Genomic DNA, 17,930 nt, shown 5'->3' with positions numbered 1-17,930 from the left:
ATTTGTCTGCTGTATGACCTTGGGCGAGTCACTTCACTTCTCTGAGCCTCAGTTTCCTCATCTGTAAAATGAGGATTAAGACTGTGAGCCCCATGTGGAACAGGACCTGTGTCCAACCTGATTTGCTTGTAATCAGTCAATCAATCAATCGTATTTATTGAGCACTTACTGTGTGCAGAGCACTGTACTAAGCGCTTGGGAAGTACAAGTTGGCAACATATAGAGACCGTCCCTACCCAACAGTGGGCTCACTGTCTAGAAGTCTTGTATCAAAAGTTTTATATCAACCCCAATGCTTAGTACAGTGGCTGGCACACAATAAACACTTAACAAATACTACAATTATAGTATAGTATAGTATTATAGTTATTATGATTATTAGATGATACATTCTTAAGAACAAGGGACCTGTGTCTGGCTAATGTGGTCCTCTCCAGAACTGAGTACTGAGGCCCCAAAAGATGTACAATAAATAGATTTGATTACTGGATGTTTTGGGTTTGCCTTTGCTTCTCTTCCTTTCTCACGCTTCACTCTTGCCTCCTTCCCACCCTCACCCCAGTTTTCTTCACTACTTTTCATCCTTCTGACAGGGCTGCTCTCCCCCACTCCCCCAACAATGTGGGGATGGGAGGGGCATTCCCCTGGTATCAGGCCACTGGGGAATCTTCCAGGGGTGAGGTTTCTGGAGATTGAGGATTTTCCCCTGCGGACATAATTAGAGTGGGGGGATTAGAACAGGCCAATGTGCTTTCTGCCCCTCCTCCGCTTTAACCTCCAGGTCATACAGGCAATAATAATAATATTTTATGGAGAAGCAGCATGGCTTAGTGGAAAGAGCATGAGCTTGGGGGTCAGAGGTCGTGGGTTCTAATCCTGGCCCCACCACTTGTCAGCTGGGTGACTTTGGGCAAGTCACTTAACTTCTCTGTACCTTAGTTATCTCATCTATAAAATGGAGATTAAAATTGTGAGCTCCATGAGGAATAACCTGATTACCTTGTGCCACCCCCAGTGCTTAGATCAGTGCTTGATACACAGTAAGCGCTTAACAAATACCATTATTATTATTATTACTATGGTATTTATTAAGTACTTACCATGTGCCAAGCACTGTACTAAGCTCTGGGGTAGATACAAGATAATCAGGTTGGACTTAGTCCCCACCCTACAAGGGGATCACAGTATAGGTAGAAGAGAGTACGATTTAATCCCCATCTCTCAGATGAAAGAATTTAGATACAGAGAAATTCAGTGACTTACCCAGGATCATAACAGCAGGCAAGCAACGGAGCTGGGATGAGAACCCAGGTCCTCTGATTCCCAGGCTGGTGCTCTTTCCACTAGGCTAAACTGTTTCTCCCAAATATTCTATAGGATAATCCAACCATGCCCTTAATGAACCTCTTCTTCCTCCTTCTCTTTTCTATTCTCCCCAAGCCCCTTTCCCTTTTCCATTCATTCCCCGCTCTTTCCTGTTTGCCCCTTGTTCATCAACTCCTATTAATCAATCAACCAAGCACCTGTTTGCAGAGCACTGTACTACGCTCACGTGAGCCCCCTGAGGTATAGGGAATGTATCCAATTTCTATTTGTAATTCTTCCCCAGTGCTTAGTACAGAGCTCAGAACTGTAAAAATGCTACTAAATAAATACTATTAAATACTATAGTATTTACCGTTAATAAACACTACGAAAAAATGGGAGAGCAAAATGCCAAATGATATGTGTTAAACACTTAGCATACGCCGAGCACTGTGATAGATATAAGATAGCCAGATCGGACACAGTCCCTACCCACATGGAGCTCATAGTTTAAGGTGGAGGGAGTACTGGCATCTTATTTCCATTTTACAGATAAGGAAACAGAGAAGTGAAGTGACTCCCCCAAAGTCACACAGCAGGCCAGTGGCTGACCTGGATTAGAAGCCAGAACCTCTGACTTCCAGGCGTCTGTCCTTTCCAGTAGGTCATGCCATTTATCTTCCTCCCACTTTCTCTTCCCTCACCACCCATGCCCATCCAGAACTCTCGGTCTCTGCTGGGTTTCAAACGTGCAGATCTAAGGTACCTCGATGGGCAGGGAATCAGCAGGACGAGAAGTTATTTATGGAGAGCAGCCCATGTCCTTGGCTCTACACATCCCCCACGACGCTAGTCCCTCCCTGGAGTCTGAGCTAAATCCATTTGAGACCTCAAAGCAGGGCCCGGAAATGTGATCCGTTGGTCAGAACCCCAGCAGGGATCTGGGGGTCTCTGGGCACAGCCTAGTTCTCTGGGCCAGTTAAATGGGCTCCCTTTCCTCCAATTTTCCCTCCCCATCTCTTCCCCCCTCCCCGCTTCCACATTGCCCCTGAACTCATTCCCAGGCTTCCGCCTCCGGACAGAAGCTCTGAGCATGCCTTCTGGGGGTCCTCCGGGGACCGGAGAGGAGTGGGAAAGCGGGTGGAAAAGATTTAAAAGACTTCTCCTCCTGGAGGCTTTCTGAGACCAAGGCCAGAGGCTGCTCAGCCCACATAGTGTAGTGGGAGATTTCTCACTTTCCCAGGATGTCTTGCCCGGCCTTGACCTTCTGACCTCTCCCTACCCCCCCCCCACCCGCCCATTCCCAAGGCACCAGCCCCACTGGTGGCCGGATGTCAGCTGGACGCAGTTCTTTTCTTGTTTCCTGTCAAACTGCCATTTTGCCCCCAGAGTTCCCTGGAAAAGCTGCCTGGAGGCTGGAGTCTGGGCTGGGGAAAAGGTCCCTCCACCCCTGGCTGGGATCAGACCCTGTGGATTGGCCCTGTTCTAAGCGATGGGCTAGATACAAGCTAATCAGTCTTAATTCCCATTTTACAGATGAGGTAAATGAGGCACAGAGAAGTTAAGTGTCTTGTCCAAGATCACACAGCAGACAAGTGGTGGAGATGGGATTAGAACCCATGACTTTCTGTCTCCCAGGCCCATGCTCTAACCACTACACCATGCTGCTTCTCTATGCCCTCCTTGTTCATTTCTGACAGACGATCACTCTTCCCTGCTTCAAAGCTTTAATGAAGGCACATCTCAATCAATCAATCAATAGTATTTATTGAGCGTTTACTGTGTACACTGTACTAAGCGCTTGGGAAGTACAAGTTGGTAACATATAGAGACATTCCTTACCCCACATCTCCTTCAAGAGGCCTTCCTCTTCTCCCACACCCTTCTGTGTCTTCTCTGCACTTGGATTTGTACCTTTTATTTGCCCCTTCCTGGAGTACTTCTTACCTATCCCTAATTTATATCTGTCTTCCCCTCTAGACTGTAAACTCGTCGTGGGCAGGAAACATCTCTGTTGTACTCTCCCAAATGCTTAGTACAGTGTTCTGCACACAGTAAGTATGCAATAAATATGATTGATTTCATAGACCGTGAGCTTCATGTGGAACTGCAACTGTGTCCAACCTGATTATCTTTTATCTACCCCAGTGGTCAGTTCAGTGCTTGACATATAGTAAGCAATTAACAAATGTTTTTATTATTATTGTTGTTGTTATCATCATCATCGTGGCTCAGTGGAAAGAGCCCGGGCTTTGGAGTCAGAGGTCATGGGTTCAAATGCCGGCTCTGCCACTTGTCAGCTGTGTGACTCTGGGCAAGTCACTTCAGTTCTCTGTGCCTCAGTTACCTCTTCTGTAAAATGGGGATTAAGACTGTGAGCCCCCTATGGGACAACCTGATCACCTTGTAACATCCCCAGTGCTTAGAACAGTGCTTTGCACATAGTAAGCGCTTAATAAATGCCATTATTATTATTATTATCATCATCAGGCCCTACCAGGGGCTCACAGTCTAATCAGGAGGGCAAACAGGTATTGAATCCCCATTTTGCAGATGAAGGAACTGAGGCAAAGAAAAGTTAAGTGACTTGTCCAAGGTCATACAGCAGTTAAGTGGCAGAACTGGGATTATAACCCAGGCCCTCTGGCTCCCAGGCCTGTGCACTTTCCAATAAGTCTACTGTTTCCCAAACTAGGCCATGCTGCTTCCCATTATAACTACTACTCCTGGTGATCTGGCAGGATGGGGGGCCCTGGCTACCCTACCGATGGGGTTTCAGACTCTCAGAACCTTCCATTGCAAACAGCAGCCATCTCAAGCAAGATCTTACAGGCTAGTGATCAGCTGGACGAGAGTTGCCCCTAGTCTCCCAAGCACCATCCCACCCTTTGAAACCAGACGTGGAGGCAGGTCTGCACAGAGTAAGGGCTTAATAAGTACCTCTGTTTAGTTACTGAGCTGCTTTTCCTTCTCTCTGGGTAAAAACATGCCCCTCTCTGGGCCAATCTACTCCCCAGGTCAGGGTCTGCATTGCTCTTTGGGCAAAAACTTCCCCCTCTCTGGGCCAATCTACTCCCCAGTTCAGGGTCTGCTTTGCTCTTTGGGCAAAAACTTCCCCCTCTCCGGGCCAATCTACTCCCCAGGTCAAGGTCTGCTTTGCTCAGGGGTAGGTGCAAGTTGGGAAAAAGCTGTTGCTGAAGATCTTGGGGTTCCGGGGGAGAGGTCCAGCAGAACGCCAATGCCACTTCCCCAGTGCCATGGCAACGGGACAACAAACATCCCTCCAAGATTCCAACCTGACATCATTCTCCCAGAACCTCCAGCTTGTGTCTGCTGCTTCTGCCCCAGGGGGAGGGGAAGTTCCTCTAGTCAGTTGCGTCCGGGAGAGATACCTGGCCGGGTCTTGGCCACGTCTTTCCCCCACGACTGCCTCCTGACCCCCGGCCCGAAAGAGAAAACCCCAAGTAGCTGCGGCCTAACTCGGCCGGCCCACTTCAGACCTTGGGGCAGGGAGACCCAGACACTGAGGAGAGGCCGGGAAAGGGATTCAGGAGTGATTCTGGCAGAGGGGGGTGGCAGGTCTGGGCACGTTGGATGACCTGGGTGGTGCCAGGGGTCTCAGCTGCTGAGTCGGGCCCCGGGTCTTCCGGGAGGACTTCCTGCCCGAGGAGATGGCTGAGGGAAAGAAGGGCAAAGCCCCAGGTGACAGCAGTGGCAGTCGTCCCACCTGGCTGCCCAAGCTGCTCCGGCAGAAGGCCAAGTGCACCCCTGTCATCATGGCGACACTGAGGGGTGAGTGGCACAGGGACCCCTCCATTCCACCACAACTCTTCGCCTCCCACCTCCACCTGCATTGGATGCCTTCAGACTCTGGCTGCCCCGAGTCAAGGAAATATTTCCCCAGCCCTCGTGGTCCACATTCATTCATTCATTCAATAGTATTTATTGAGCACTTACTGTGTGCAGAGCACTGTACTAAGCGCTTGGGAAGTACAAGTCGGCAACATATAGAGACAGTCCCTACTCAACAACGGGCTCACAGCCTAGAAGGGGGAGACAGACAACAAAACAAAACATGTAGACAGGTGTCAAAATAGAACAAATGTGATGCTCGGTGTATGCCCGATGTTCTATAGGATGTTATCTGCTGCATGCAGGTGCATGTCCTTTGTGATGTCACCCTGTCACAGTGTGTGTACGTGCAGTGACCTGTATGATGTCACTCCGTCACAGTGTATAATAATGATAGCATTTATTAAGCGCTTACTATGTGCAAAGCACCGTTCTAACTGCTGGGGAGGATACAAGGTGATCAGGTTGTCCCACTTGGGGCTCACAGTCTTAATCCCCATTTTACAGATGAGGTAACTGAGGCACAGAGAAGTGAAGTGACTTGCCCAAAGTCACATAGCTGCCAATTGGCGGAGCCTGGATTTGAACCCATGACCTCTGACTCCAAAGCCCGGGCTCTGCACCCTATGTATGCATCCTGTATGCTGTCACCTTGTCATTGAGGGTGCATGTGCAGTGTCCTGTATGACATCACATTCTCATGGTGCGTGCATACAGTGTCCTTTATGATGTCACTCTGTCACAGTGTGTGCATCCTGTATGATGTCACCCTGTCACAGCGGTGCATGTGTAGGGTCCTGTATGATGTCACCCTTTCATGATGCGTGCGCAGTGTCTTGTTTGATGTCACCCTGCCACAGTGTGTGCACGCAGAGTTCTGTAGGATGCACATGTAAGCATACTGTGGCTCAGTGGAAAGGGCTCTGTCTTTGGAGTCAGAGGTCATGGGTTCAAGTCCCAACTCCACCAATTGTCAGCTGTGTGACTTTGGGCAAGTCACTTAACTTCTCTGTGCCTTAGTTACCTCATCTGTAAAATGGGAATTAAGACTGTGAGCCCCCCATGGGACAACCTGATCACCTTGTAACCTCCCCAGCACTTAGAGCAGTGCTTTGCACATAGTAAGCGCTTAATAAATGCCATTATTATACCGTAATGTCACGATAGGGAATTCCGTGCGGACTCTGACCCTGGAGAGTTTCCGACCCTGCCCCTCCCCACCCCTGTTCCCAGGCACTTTGAAACAGCTGATTTTCACTGGGGACCATGGGTAGCCAGCCTCACCCCACGCTGGGATAGCCCCCTCAGAACAAGCGATGGGAACTGTATCTCCATGAGACTCACTCCCCACAGGAGGGGCCCGAAGTGGGGTGGACAGCCTGGAGGAAGTGGTACAGCATCCCTGGGATGAACCCGGCATCCATCTTAAATCTTAATTACTCACCTCCTAGTCTCCGCCACATAATCCCTCCTGCAAAGAGGAGTTTCTTTTATAAACAGGTGTGTTCCCAAGGGAGGGGGCATGGCTTTGCCAACTACCAGCTGTGTGACTTTGGGCAAGTCACTTAACTTCTCTGGGCCTCAGTTACCTCATCTATAAAATGGGGATGAAGACTGTGAGCCCCCCGTGGGACAACATGATCACCTTGTAACTTCCCCAGTGCTTAGAACAGCGCTCTGCACATAGTAAGCGCTTAATAAATGCTATAATAATAATAATTATTATTATTATGGGGAGGGGGGCAGGGGATACCATAATTAACTGAATGTGTTTTGACAGGGGCACTTGGGAGAACACAATAGAATTAAAAGATACAGTCTGAAGTGCTCTCTTTTTTTTTCTCTCCCTTCTCTTTCCTTTCTTTTCTTCTCTTTTTTGTTCTGCTCCCCTTACTGTTAGACTTAATTCCATAAGAAGCGGCCCCTCTCTGTTTTGGGGTTGATAAGATAATAATAATAATGATGGTGTTTTGTTAAGCACTACTATGTGCAAAGCACTGTTCTAAGCACTGGGGAGGTTACAAGGTGATCAAGTTGTCCCATGGGGGGCTCACTGTTTTAATCCCCATTTTCCAGATGAGGTAACCGAGGCACAGAGAAGTGAAGTGACTTGCCCAAAGTCACACAGCTGACAGTTGGCGGAGCTGGGATTTGAACCCATGACCTCTGACTCCAAAGCTCATGCTCTTTCCACTGAGCCATGCTGCTTCTCTGCTATGATGTTTGTAAAGCACTTACTCTGAGCCAAAAAATTAATTAAGTGTTGGGGTAGATACAAGATCATCAGGCAGCATGCAGTCCCTGTCCCACCTGGGGTTCACAGACTAAAGAGAAGCAGCGTGGCTCAGTGGAAGGAGCCCAGGCTTTGGAGTCAGAGGTCATGGGTTCAAATCCTGGCTTCATCAATTGTCAGCTGTGTGACATTGGGCAAGCCACTTAACTTCTCTGTGCCTCAGTTATCTCATCTGTAAAATGGGGATTAACATTGTGAGCCCCACGTGGGACAACCTGATCACCTTGTATCCCCCCAGCACTTAGAACAGTGCTTTGCACATAGTAAGTGCTTAACAAATACCATTATCATTATTATTATTTAAGGGAGGGAGAACAGGTATCGAATCCCCATCTTACAGATGAGGAAACTGAGGTGCAGAGTAGTTACTTGCCCAAAGTCACAGAGCAGGTGAGCGGTGGAGCAGGGATTGGAACCCAAGTCTTCCGACTTCGAGGCCCAAGCTGTTTCCACTAAGTCATGCTGCTTCTCAAGAATTATGGAAAATTATGTGGCCAATCATAAGCCATCGTGAACCTTTGGAGAGGGAAATTTGTGGGGGGAACAGTGACTTCCTGGACCCCCTATCCACGCATTCCATAGCTCTGTGGCACGGGGCAATCCCAAATTCCCTCTGGAGGCATCTGGGCTCCAGTTGGCTCAGTGTCATCCCTACACCCCACCTGGCTAACATTTTCTTTTGTGTTTCCACTTCTTCCCTAGGTCCTGGGTCTGGGAAATATTCCCGGCTCCCCTGCACCGGATACATAGACCATGACATCACCATGTTCATGGAGCCCGCCTACACCTTCCATATCATGCACTCGGGAAAAAGTGAGGCTGGTGGGGAGGAGCGGGGGTTGGGAGGTCAGCGTGGAGAGGAAGGGAGAGGGAAGGGGAGGGGAAGAGGGAGGGTGAAAAAGAGGAACGGTGTCCTCTGGCTATCTTTCATCTTCTAGCCAAGCCCTGCCCCAGGGAGAATGACATTGGTAGAGCAAAGATGGGGTTCTGATCCCCCACATGATGCAGGTTTGTTGGTAGAACCTCAGGCTAGCCTGCAGACCTCCTCATTGCCTCCCAACAGTAGATAAGCCAGGCTTGCAGATAAATCCAACTGTCTACCAGCCCATAGTTTAACCAATCTGAAAAATCTACCCCAGCCCATCCTGGCCAAGATCAGGCCTGACAGGTGAAGCACCCGATGCTCTTGAGTCTCTGAGTCCCCTGAAGAAACACGATATTGAATGGGCTGGGGCGGGGGCCCAGCAACCATTTTCCAAACTTGCTTGAGACAGCAGTATCTTCTGGGTCCAGATCCTGTGGGCCAAAGCTAATTTCCCTAGCAGGCCAAATCCATTTGTCAAGTTCTCCCCCCACAACCCTTCCCAGAGAGCACTTCTACAACCTCTCCCTTAGTCTGGCTCTGGCATCTCCCCGTAAGGAAGGGTTGGATTGGTGGGAATCGTCTTATCGAATGAGCACCTAATGAATGTCAAGCCTTGCACTGAGTACTTGGGAAGTTCAACTGAAAACTGTCCACACCCACGAGAGGCTGATGCTCTCATTGAGACTCTGGCTCATCCGAAGGAGAGGACGCTGGACTGGGTATCCAAAGGAAAGGACACTCCCTGTCTATCCAAGTAGACTGATCTGGATGGGTGGACCATCCTTTGTTGGCACGCGTGAAACTGGATGGCATGGGTTGCATTACCAGGATGGCTCTAGATGGCAGATTTAATCTCATTAGAGAGCACCCCCCACCCCAAATAGGCTCCCCTTCCCCCATCCCTCCACCCCAGGGACCCCCTTTAAGTGCAGGCCTCAGGCTATTGTGACAGCTGGACAGTGGTGGTCTGCTCCGGAGTTTGTTATTTTTGCTAAGGAGCCTTTCCCTTTGAGTCTCTGGTCTGAGAGCCAAATGTAGCTGCAAGAAATTAGATGGGGGTGAATTACCTGCTTAATTTAGGTCCTGAAAACTGGGGGCTGGACTAGATGACCTCTGGGGGCAAGGCTTGGGAGGAGTCATTAAGGATCTCCTCTCCTCCTGACACTCCCTTGCAGGATACTCCAATCCCTGCAGTCCCGGACCTTGCTATTACTTCAACCCCAATCTCACCCGCTTCGGAATGTCTCGCAGCCCACAGGTCTCCATTTCCGAGCGCCTGCCGAACTTACGTAAGTCTCAACTTCCCTGGACCTCGCTTTCCTCACTTGCAAAATTAGGATAAAATATCTGTTTGTTATGATGGTTATTATTCTATTTAAGTGCTTCCTATGTGTGAAACACTGTTCTAAGTGCTGGGGTAGATAACAGATTAATCAGGTCAGACACATTAATCAGATCAGGGGCTCATGGTCTAAGTAGGAAGGAGAACAGATAGTTCTCCCAAGCCCATGCTCTTTCCACTAGTGCTCTCTCTGTTAGAATGTGAGCCCCATGAGGAATAGGGTTCTTGTCTCTGCCCCAGAGCTGAGCACTGGGCTTGGCGCAGAGTATCACTTATTAAAGGCCATCTTTAGGGCAAGCAGTGTGGAGTATCGCATAGAGATTAGGCCTGGAAGGCAAAAGGTCATAATAATAATTATGATGGCATTTATTAAGCGCTTACTATGTGCAAAGCACTGTTTAAGCACTGGGGAGGTTACAAGGTGATCAGGTTGTCCCACGGGGGGCTCACAGTCTTAAACCCCCATTTTACAAATTTAAACAGTCTTTAAATCACAGTCTTAAACCCTCATTCACAGATGAGGTAACTGAGGCTCAGAGAAGTGTGACTTACCCAGAGTCACGCAGCTGACAATTGGCGGAGTCTGGATTTGAACCCGTGACCTCTGACTCCAAAGCCCGTGCTCTTTCCACTGAGCCACGCTGCTTCTCTTGAGCCACACTGCTTCTCATGTGTTCTAATCCCGGTTCCACCACTCGTCTATTGGGTAACCTTGGGGAAGTCACTTCACTTCTCTGGGCCTCAGTTCCCTCATCTGAAAAATGGGAATTAAGATGGTGAGTCCCATATGGCTCGGCGATACAGGTTAATTGGGTTGGACACAGTCCCTGTCCCATATGAGGCTCACAGTCTTAATAAAACCTCTCAATTTTGGAGGGATTTTCGGAGGATGTCTCATTCCTGCTGTTTTCCAGTCCGGAACAGAGGATGACAAGAGAGCATAAAATGTTCGTTCTCCCACCTCCTTAGACCGCGAGCCTCGTATGACTCAGGTACCGTGTCCGATCTACTTCTATTGCATCTACTCCAGTGCTTGGCACCAAGATAGATAGATGGACAGCTTCTCTGCCCTCAAGGAGCTGACAACCTGGCAGGAGAGATTGAAATTTCCATGTTTAGTTGTCCATCAGAGTTGAAGAAGACACCGCTGATGGTGAAGTTCACGTAATGAAAATTTGTGTGGCTGAAAAGGCCTGTGTGAGACCCATTGTCCCATCCTGGCTACATTGAGCACACAAAAAGCCCCCGCCCCCCACATTTTTGTGTTGTCCTGCTTGATGTTTGCAGTGCCTGAAGCTGTTTCTCCTTTGCCTCCTTGTCTCCTTGTAAAAGTGTAATGAATACCCCCTTACTGGTCTGCCTTTCTACTTGAAGTCATCAAGTGCTTTCATGGCTAGGAGCTCATTTTCTCCCCTCCAACTCTCTTTGAATAGCTGAAGCACAGAATGGCTGGTTCAGTGGAAAGAGCACGGGCTTTGGTGTCAGAGGTCATGGGTTCAAATCTCCGCTCCGCCCATTGTCAGCTGTGTGACTTTGGGCAAATCACTTAACTTCTCTGTACCTCAGTTACCTCATCTGTAAAATGAGGATTAAAACTGTGAGCCCCCCGTGGGAAAACCTGATCACCTTGTAACCTCCCCAGCACTTAGAACAGTGCCTTGCACATAGTAAGCACTTAATAAATGTCATTATTATTATTATTATTATTTTTAAGTGACCTGCCCCAACTCACCCACCCCACCATCAGAGGGCAAGTGCTTTCTCATCCTGCCACAGGACTCTCTTTCCATGTGTCCACACAGAGGTTCCCACGGCAGAAATCTCCTAGAGTCCAGAGGGTGTCCAGAGAGGTACCCAGGGAGGGGAGCAAAGAGCAACATGTTCCCAGTGCTGGCTCCTGCCCTGGGCAGCTGTCCTGTCTGTGCCCTGGCTCTGAGCCCAGCCACGGGGGCACAATGCCCAGCCACTCCCGCCATCCCCATCGGCGAGCTCAGACCCCACAGAAACCACATGTTTCAAAGGGCCGGCCCTTGCCCTGGGTGGGGCTGCCTGGCAGGAAATGGAGACAGATCACTGTAGTTTCCTTGCCCCAGAAATAGCAGGGGCAGGCACCACCCAGGAAACAGGAGCTGCTGATGTGGGCACCATGCTCAGAGGAGGCGGGGGGCTCTACAGGTACAGGGTCTGTCCCCTCTTTTTTCCTGAGTTTAGGAGTGGTCCTTCCCAGATGCAAAGGGATGGATTGGATGGTCCCTTGAGGCTCCCGTGGCTTCTTCTCTGAATTTGGTTCCCTGGTGAATCGAAGAGCCAGTGGGCACTGGGCATTCCTTGGAGCCCCCTGAAACAAGAGCCACCAGGATTTTGGCAGAACAGCCCCCACCCCCCAAAAAAATGGAAGTCACTTTTGCCAACCCCATCAAATCCCCTTCTTCCCTCTCCCCACTCAGTGCTGGGGTAATCATCCCCTCCCCGCAGCTCCCTGTCTGGCGGATGCCTGGATAGCCACCCCAAGCAGCGTGGCTCAGTGGAAAGAGCACGGGCTTTGGAGTCAGAGGGCATGGGTTCAAATCCCAATTCTGCCAATTGTCAGCTGTGTGACTTTGGGCAAGTCACTTCACTTCTCTATGCCTCAGTTGCCTCATCTGGAAAATGGGGATTAAGAATGTGAGCCCCCTGTGAGACAACCTGATCACCTTGTAACCTCCCCAGTGCTTAGAACAGTGCTTTGCACATAGTAAGCGCTTAATAAATGCCATCATTATTATTATTACCCCACATCCACAGGGATGGAGAGGATTGGAAGAAGCCATAACCCAGAACAGGGGGCTGGGAACTCCCTCTTCCCCCAGCTTCTGCCTCTGCCCTCCCACCGGGGAGACCTGTTGATCTGCCCTGGGCCCATCACATTAGGCTCCAAGAGGAGACAGGAGGAGTCTAAAGGAGGCTGGAGGAGGCCAGAGGAGGGGGTCTGGGCAACATTATTGTCCCCCCCCCGCCCCGGTCCTCTCTGATCCAGCTCGAGAAATCTGAGGTTGAGAGCCAGTTTGTTCCAAGTCTGCGGACCCCGAACAGGTAGCCCTATTGGCCACCAGCTTCCAAACCTTAGATCCGAACCTTAGCTGCCGAGGCTAGTGGCTCTTCTGGAGCTCACCAGTCCTGGCAGCTGCAGCTTGGGTTGGGGCTGGGAGGGAGGAGGCAGGGGAGGTGGGTCCAGGGACCCAGGAAATGTCAAACAGGGGACACCAGACCAGCCTTCCCAGCAGGTGGGTGGAGGAGGTGGGGCTGGGAAACTGGAGTCACGGCTGGAGCTGCCAGGGTGCTCCCCCCCCCCCCCCGCCCCCTTCCCTGAATAATCCCCCACCCACCAATTCCCTTCCTGTCCCCCTCCCCTCCCCTCCTTGCTCAGACAACCAGGCCTACAGGTCTGTACTTCTGTAAACCAAACAGAAGCTAATCCAGTCCTCTGGGGAGTGAGGCAGGGAGAAAGAGAGAGAGAGCAAGGAGCTGAAGACGGGGGTGGGAGGGGGGTGGGGGCTGAGACTTCAGTCTTCCGACTGCTAATGCTCATTCCTGATGAACTTGAGCTTGGAACGGCTGGGCCTTGGCTTGCGAGGCCGGGACTGACCCACGAGGAGAAGGAACGCTGTCCAGGAGGAGCTGGGAACTTGGGCAGACTTGACCCTGATTTGTCTCTGATGTGGAGGAGGAGACAATGGGGTGAGTGGTTGTCAGTAACCAAATTGGCAGTCTTGATTGAGCCCTAGCGAAGCCGTATGATCTAGTGGATCCAGCATAGGACTGGGAGTCAGAAGACCCGGGTTTTAATCCTGTCTCGATCGCTTGTCTGTCGTGCAAACTTGGACAAGTCACTTAACCACTCTGGGCCTCAGTTTCCTCATCTGTAAAATGAGGATAAAATTCCTGTTCTCCCTTCAACATAGACTGGGAGTCCCTTGCATCTGTTCCGGTGCTTGGCACAGCATTTGGCAAAGAGTAAGCATTTAATACATTCTGCACTTATTATAATTTATTCCTACTGTCTGAGCACCATGCTGGGCTCTTGGGGAACCTAAGAGAAGCAGATGTGTTCCTTGTCCTCAACCCCTGCAGCCCCACAGCCCCACAGCGCCCCAGGCCAGTTTCCAACCCAACTCCTGTTGTTGGTTTCCAGGGACGGAGTCGACCCCGGAGCCGGCGACCTACCACCGGGAGCGAGTGCCCCCGCCCGGAGAGCGCCGTGCCCCGGCATTCACCATGGGGTGCCGGTGGCCCTACCGCATGTCGGACCCCACTCCGGGCCCCGGCCAGTACTACCTGCCGCGGCCGCCCCCGAGGTGCGGGCCAGGCCCCACTATGGGCTCCACCAGCAGCCTCTGGGCCTTCAACAGAGACCTGGTCCGGGGGCCCGGCCCAGCCGCCTATTCCCGGCCAGATGCTGACACCTTCCTTGCCCGCAGCCCCTGTCACAGCCTGGCCTCGCGCCTCCAGCCGCTCAAGGGCTCGGACTGCGGGCCCGGCCCGGGGGCCCACGACGTGCAGCGGGTGACCGTCCACAAGCCCCGGGCCCCCGCCTGCACCCTGCATATCAGGCACTCCGACTACCTCACCCCTCTGGTCATTGATGTGAAGGACTGACCCCTATTCTTGTCCCTCCTGCCCAAGCCCAGGTGCCCCGGGTAAGCAGGGAGCACTTGCGGAGGCCTTGGGGAAGGAGGGGGCTTCCTTCGCAGGGATTTGGGAGCCGCTTCAGGGCTTCCCAGGACTCAGAGTGCCAGGTGTCTGGAGGCAGCACCCTTCTGTGGACAGCTGTCCTCTCTCCACCCATGTCCTTCCCCGCTCTGATAAGCCTCATCCTCCACTGTCCTCCATCCCACCAAATTTTATCTTAACGAATTAAAAGACTATTGGACTTGACGGAGTGGGAGTTCCCTATGGAAATATAAATGGACCAGATTGCTGCCCAATGAGGGCATCCACATCTCCCTCACCTGTCTACTTCATCTTTCTCCTTCACCTGTCCCTTCACAAAGCAGCGTGGCTCAGTGGAAAGAGCACGGGCTTTGGAGTCAGATGTCATGGGTTCCAATTCCGGCTCCGCCAATTGTCAGCTGTGTGAGTTTGGGTAAGTCACTTAACTTCTCTGTGCCTAAGTTACCTCATCTGTAAAATGGGGATTAAAACTGTGAGCCCCATGTGGGACAACCTGCTCACCTGGTATCCTCTCCAGTGCTTAGAACAGTGCTTTGCACATAGTCAGCGCTTAACAAATGCCATTATTATTATTATTATTATTATTATTATTATCTGCCCCTTCACCTCTCTCCTTCACCTACCCCTTCACACCTTTTCATTCATTCATAGTCAGTCAGTCATATTTATTGAGTATTTACTGTGTGCAGGGCACTATACTAAGCATTTGGGAGAGTACAATACAACAATAAACAGACATATTCCCTGCCCACAGCGGGCCCACAGTCTAGAGGGGAAGACAGACATCAACACAAATAAATAAATTGGAGATATGTACATAAGTGCTGTGGGATTGGGAGGGAGGATAAATAAAGGGAGCAAGTCAGGGCGAGGAAAAGAGAGCTCAGTCAGGAAGACCTCTTGGAGGAGATTTGCCTTCAGTAAGGCTTTGAAGGGAGGGAGAGTAATTGTCTGTCGGATATGAGGAGGGAGGACATTCCAGGCTCGAGGTAAGTCGTGGGTGAGAGGTTGGCGGTGAGATAGATGAGTTTGAGGTTTCACCTGTTCCTTCACCTGCATCCTTCACCCACCTTTTTACCTCTATCCATCACCTGCCTCCACCTCTCCCCTTCACTTGGCCTTCATCTGTCCCTTCACCTGAAACTTCACCTCACCTGTCTCTTCCATCTGCCCCTTTCACCCATCTTCATCTGTCTCCTTCACCTCTACACTTCGCTTGTCTCTTTCACCTTCCCCTTTACTGGTTTCTTTCATTTGCTTCCTTCACCGGCCCCTTCATCCATCCCTTTCACTTTCCAAGAAAAGCTACTGCATCAGAGATTTGTCTGGAAGGCTCCCGGAGCCAGGTGATCCAGACTCTGTTAATGTGAGCAAGTGTGTTGGTGTGTAGGTGTGTGCATGTGTTTGTAGATGTTTTCCTATATATGCATGCATGTGTGGCTAGGTGTATATGCATATGTGTGTGGCTAAGTGTATGTGTGTATGGGGATGAAGTGGGGCAACAGTGAGTGTATCTGCAGGTATGATAGTATGTGTGTTCATGTGTGTGGTGCTTAATAGCATGAGTTTATGTGTGCTAGGCCATTTCCATCGTGGGGTGAGGGTGTGTTTGTGTGTATACGAGGTAGGGGGCTTCTTTGCCCCAAAGGTTTCTAGGATATTTGTCCTGGTCACAGAACTGGGAAGCAGAAACTCCTTGAAATGCTCTGTGAGCAGAACTAGGGGGGGAGGCCCAGGTGGGGAGGGAACATTGATCTTGGGGATCAGTGATCCTGATCCTGATCTCTGCCCCTGCCACCACCGAGTTACAGAGGTGCTTTTCATTGCCCGTGTGGCACAGCTCACCAATGGAATGGAACCCTACCAGAGACAACCGTTTCTGGAAAGTCCAGAACCTGGGAGGGTTTTCTTCCCTCCCCCTGGCCCTGCTTTCATTCCAGAGCCTTGGGGCTCCCCTCCCAGGCCCCTGTGAACACGGGCACCGCATCTGAGCCACAGCCCTCGGTTCCAGGACCCGAAGTGGAGATGGGTACCGGAGTTGGGGCCCGCCAGTTGGAAACCGGGCCATCTGGGATACAACCGGCAGAATGGTCTCCCTTTAGAGGGTTGTTGGCTGGGCTGAGTTTCAGTGAGGTTTGGGGGTGACAGCCCATCCTGAGAGCTTGATGGAGCCCATGTGAGGAGTACGCAGGGGGGAAAGACTGGCACGTCTGCCCAGAGCTAGGGTACCAGCTGGGGTGATGCCATGAAGGGCTGGGGGCTTGTTTACTGCTTGGGGCAGCACCCACGTGTCTCCTTTCCACTGCCTGTGCCCACGTGTTACCACCCACATGCGTGGGCCCATGCACCTTGTGGTTGGCTCGCCCGCGGGGCCAGGCCAGGCCGCACTGAGAGCGTTGCTGGCAGGAGGCTCTGGCTCTTGTCACAAGATGGCAGTCTCAGCCCGTGCATCTCCCGCCCAGAGCCGGTGTCCCCCTCTCCTTCCCCGACCAAGGCCTGAGCAAGGCCACCCTCTTCCTCAGTCACAGAGGGGCTACTGGGAAGGCTGGGATCCCCTAGGCTGGGGAACCTGGTCCAGCCTGCAGAGAGCGAGAGCAGGGCGAAGCAGCATGGCCTAGTGGATAGAGCATGGGCCCAGCAGTCTGAAGGTCAGCCGTTCTAAGTCCTGCCTTTGCCACTTGTCTGCTGGGAGAACTTGGGCAAGGTGCTTCACTTCTCTGGGCCTCAGTTACCCCGTCTGTAAAATTGGGTTTAAGAACGTGAGCCCATTGGTGATCTGATTAACTTTATCTACCCCGGTGCTTAGAACAGTGCTTGGCACATAGTAGATGCTTAGCAAGCATCATAATTATTAGTGATTATTATTCTCTGGGCCTCAGTTTCCCCATCTGTAAAATGGAGATGAAATACTTGTTCTCCCTCCCTCTTAGTGAACCTCATGTGGGACAGGTACAGTGGTCTAACCTGATTGTATTGACTCTCCCTCAGTGACCTTCTGGATTGCTCAAAGGGTGGGAAGGCAAGCAGTATGTTGGGTAGTGTCTTCTCAGTCCACCTTCGAATCCTGCCTCCTCACCAGTCTCCCTGTCTCCAGCTTCTCCCCCACTCCACTGCCACTCCTGCCACAGACATTTCCCCAGAACGGCACTCGGCTCACGTACTCCGAACCCTCCCCTGGCTTCCTGTGTCCTTCAGCATCAAACAAATCTCCTCACAGTCAACTTCAAACTTCTGCACCAACTCATCTGCCCATCTTCACCCACTCCTGCCAACTTGCTGCCTTTCTTCCTCCCAAGCCAACCTTCTACCTTCCTCTAGACTCTCTTGCCTCCATCCCCTCCCTCAAGCTGTTCCCCCAGACTGTACCTCCCTCCCTCCCCAAATCTGTCAGACCACAGTTCTTCCACCTTCAAGTGCTTAGTGCAGTGCTCTTCAGATAGTGAGCACTCAATAAATATCACTGATTGACTCAAAGCCCTCCCCAAAATCCCTCCTCCTACAATGAGCTTACCCTGATTAATTCCTAGCATCCTGAGTGGTATAAACCCACCAGCCATCTCGGC

General features: G+C 51.2%; 1 protein-coding gene across 1 annotated transcript; it reads left to right on the top strand.

The window, feature by feature from the left end:
* The first annotated feature begins 4,656 nt into the window (after positions 1–4,656).
* ODF3L1 (outer dense fiber of sperm tails 3 like 1) lies at positions 4,657–14,559 on the top strand. Its single transcript, XM_038767508.1, has 4 exons — positions 4,657–5,097; positions 8,153–8,263; positions 9,491–9,604; positions 13,829–14,559. The coding sequence occupies exons 1-4, from the start codon at positions 4,977–4,979 to the stop codon at positions 14,290–14,292; spliced, it is 810 nt and encodes a 269-aa protein (XP_038623436.1). The 5' UTR covers positions 4,657–4,976; the 3' UTR covers positions 14,293–14,559.
* The last annotated feature ends 3,371 nt before the right edge of the window (positions 14,560–17,930 follow it).

The sequence above is a fragment of the Tachyglossus aculeatus genome, chromosome 26 (assembly GCF_015852505.1).
Source record: "Tachyglossus aculeatus isolate mTacAcu1 chromosome 26, mTacAcu1.pri, whole genome shotgun sequence".
Lineage (NCBI taxonomy): Eukaryota > Metazoa > Chordata > Mammalia > Monotremata > Tachyglossidae > Tachyglossus > Tachyglossus aculeatus.
Note: the sequence above shows the minus strand (reverse complement) of the source record. Positions and strands in the feature narration are given on the sequence as shown.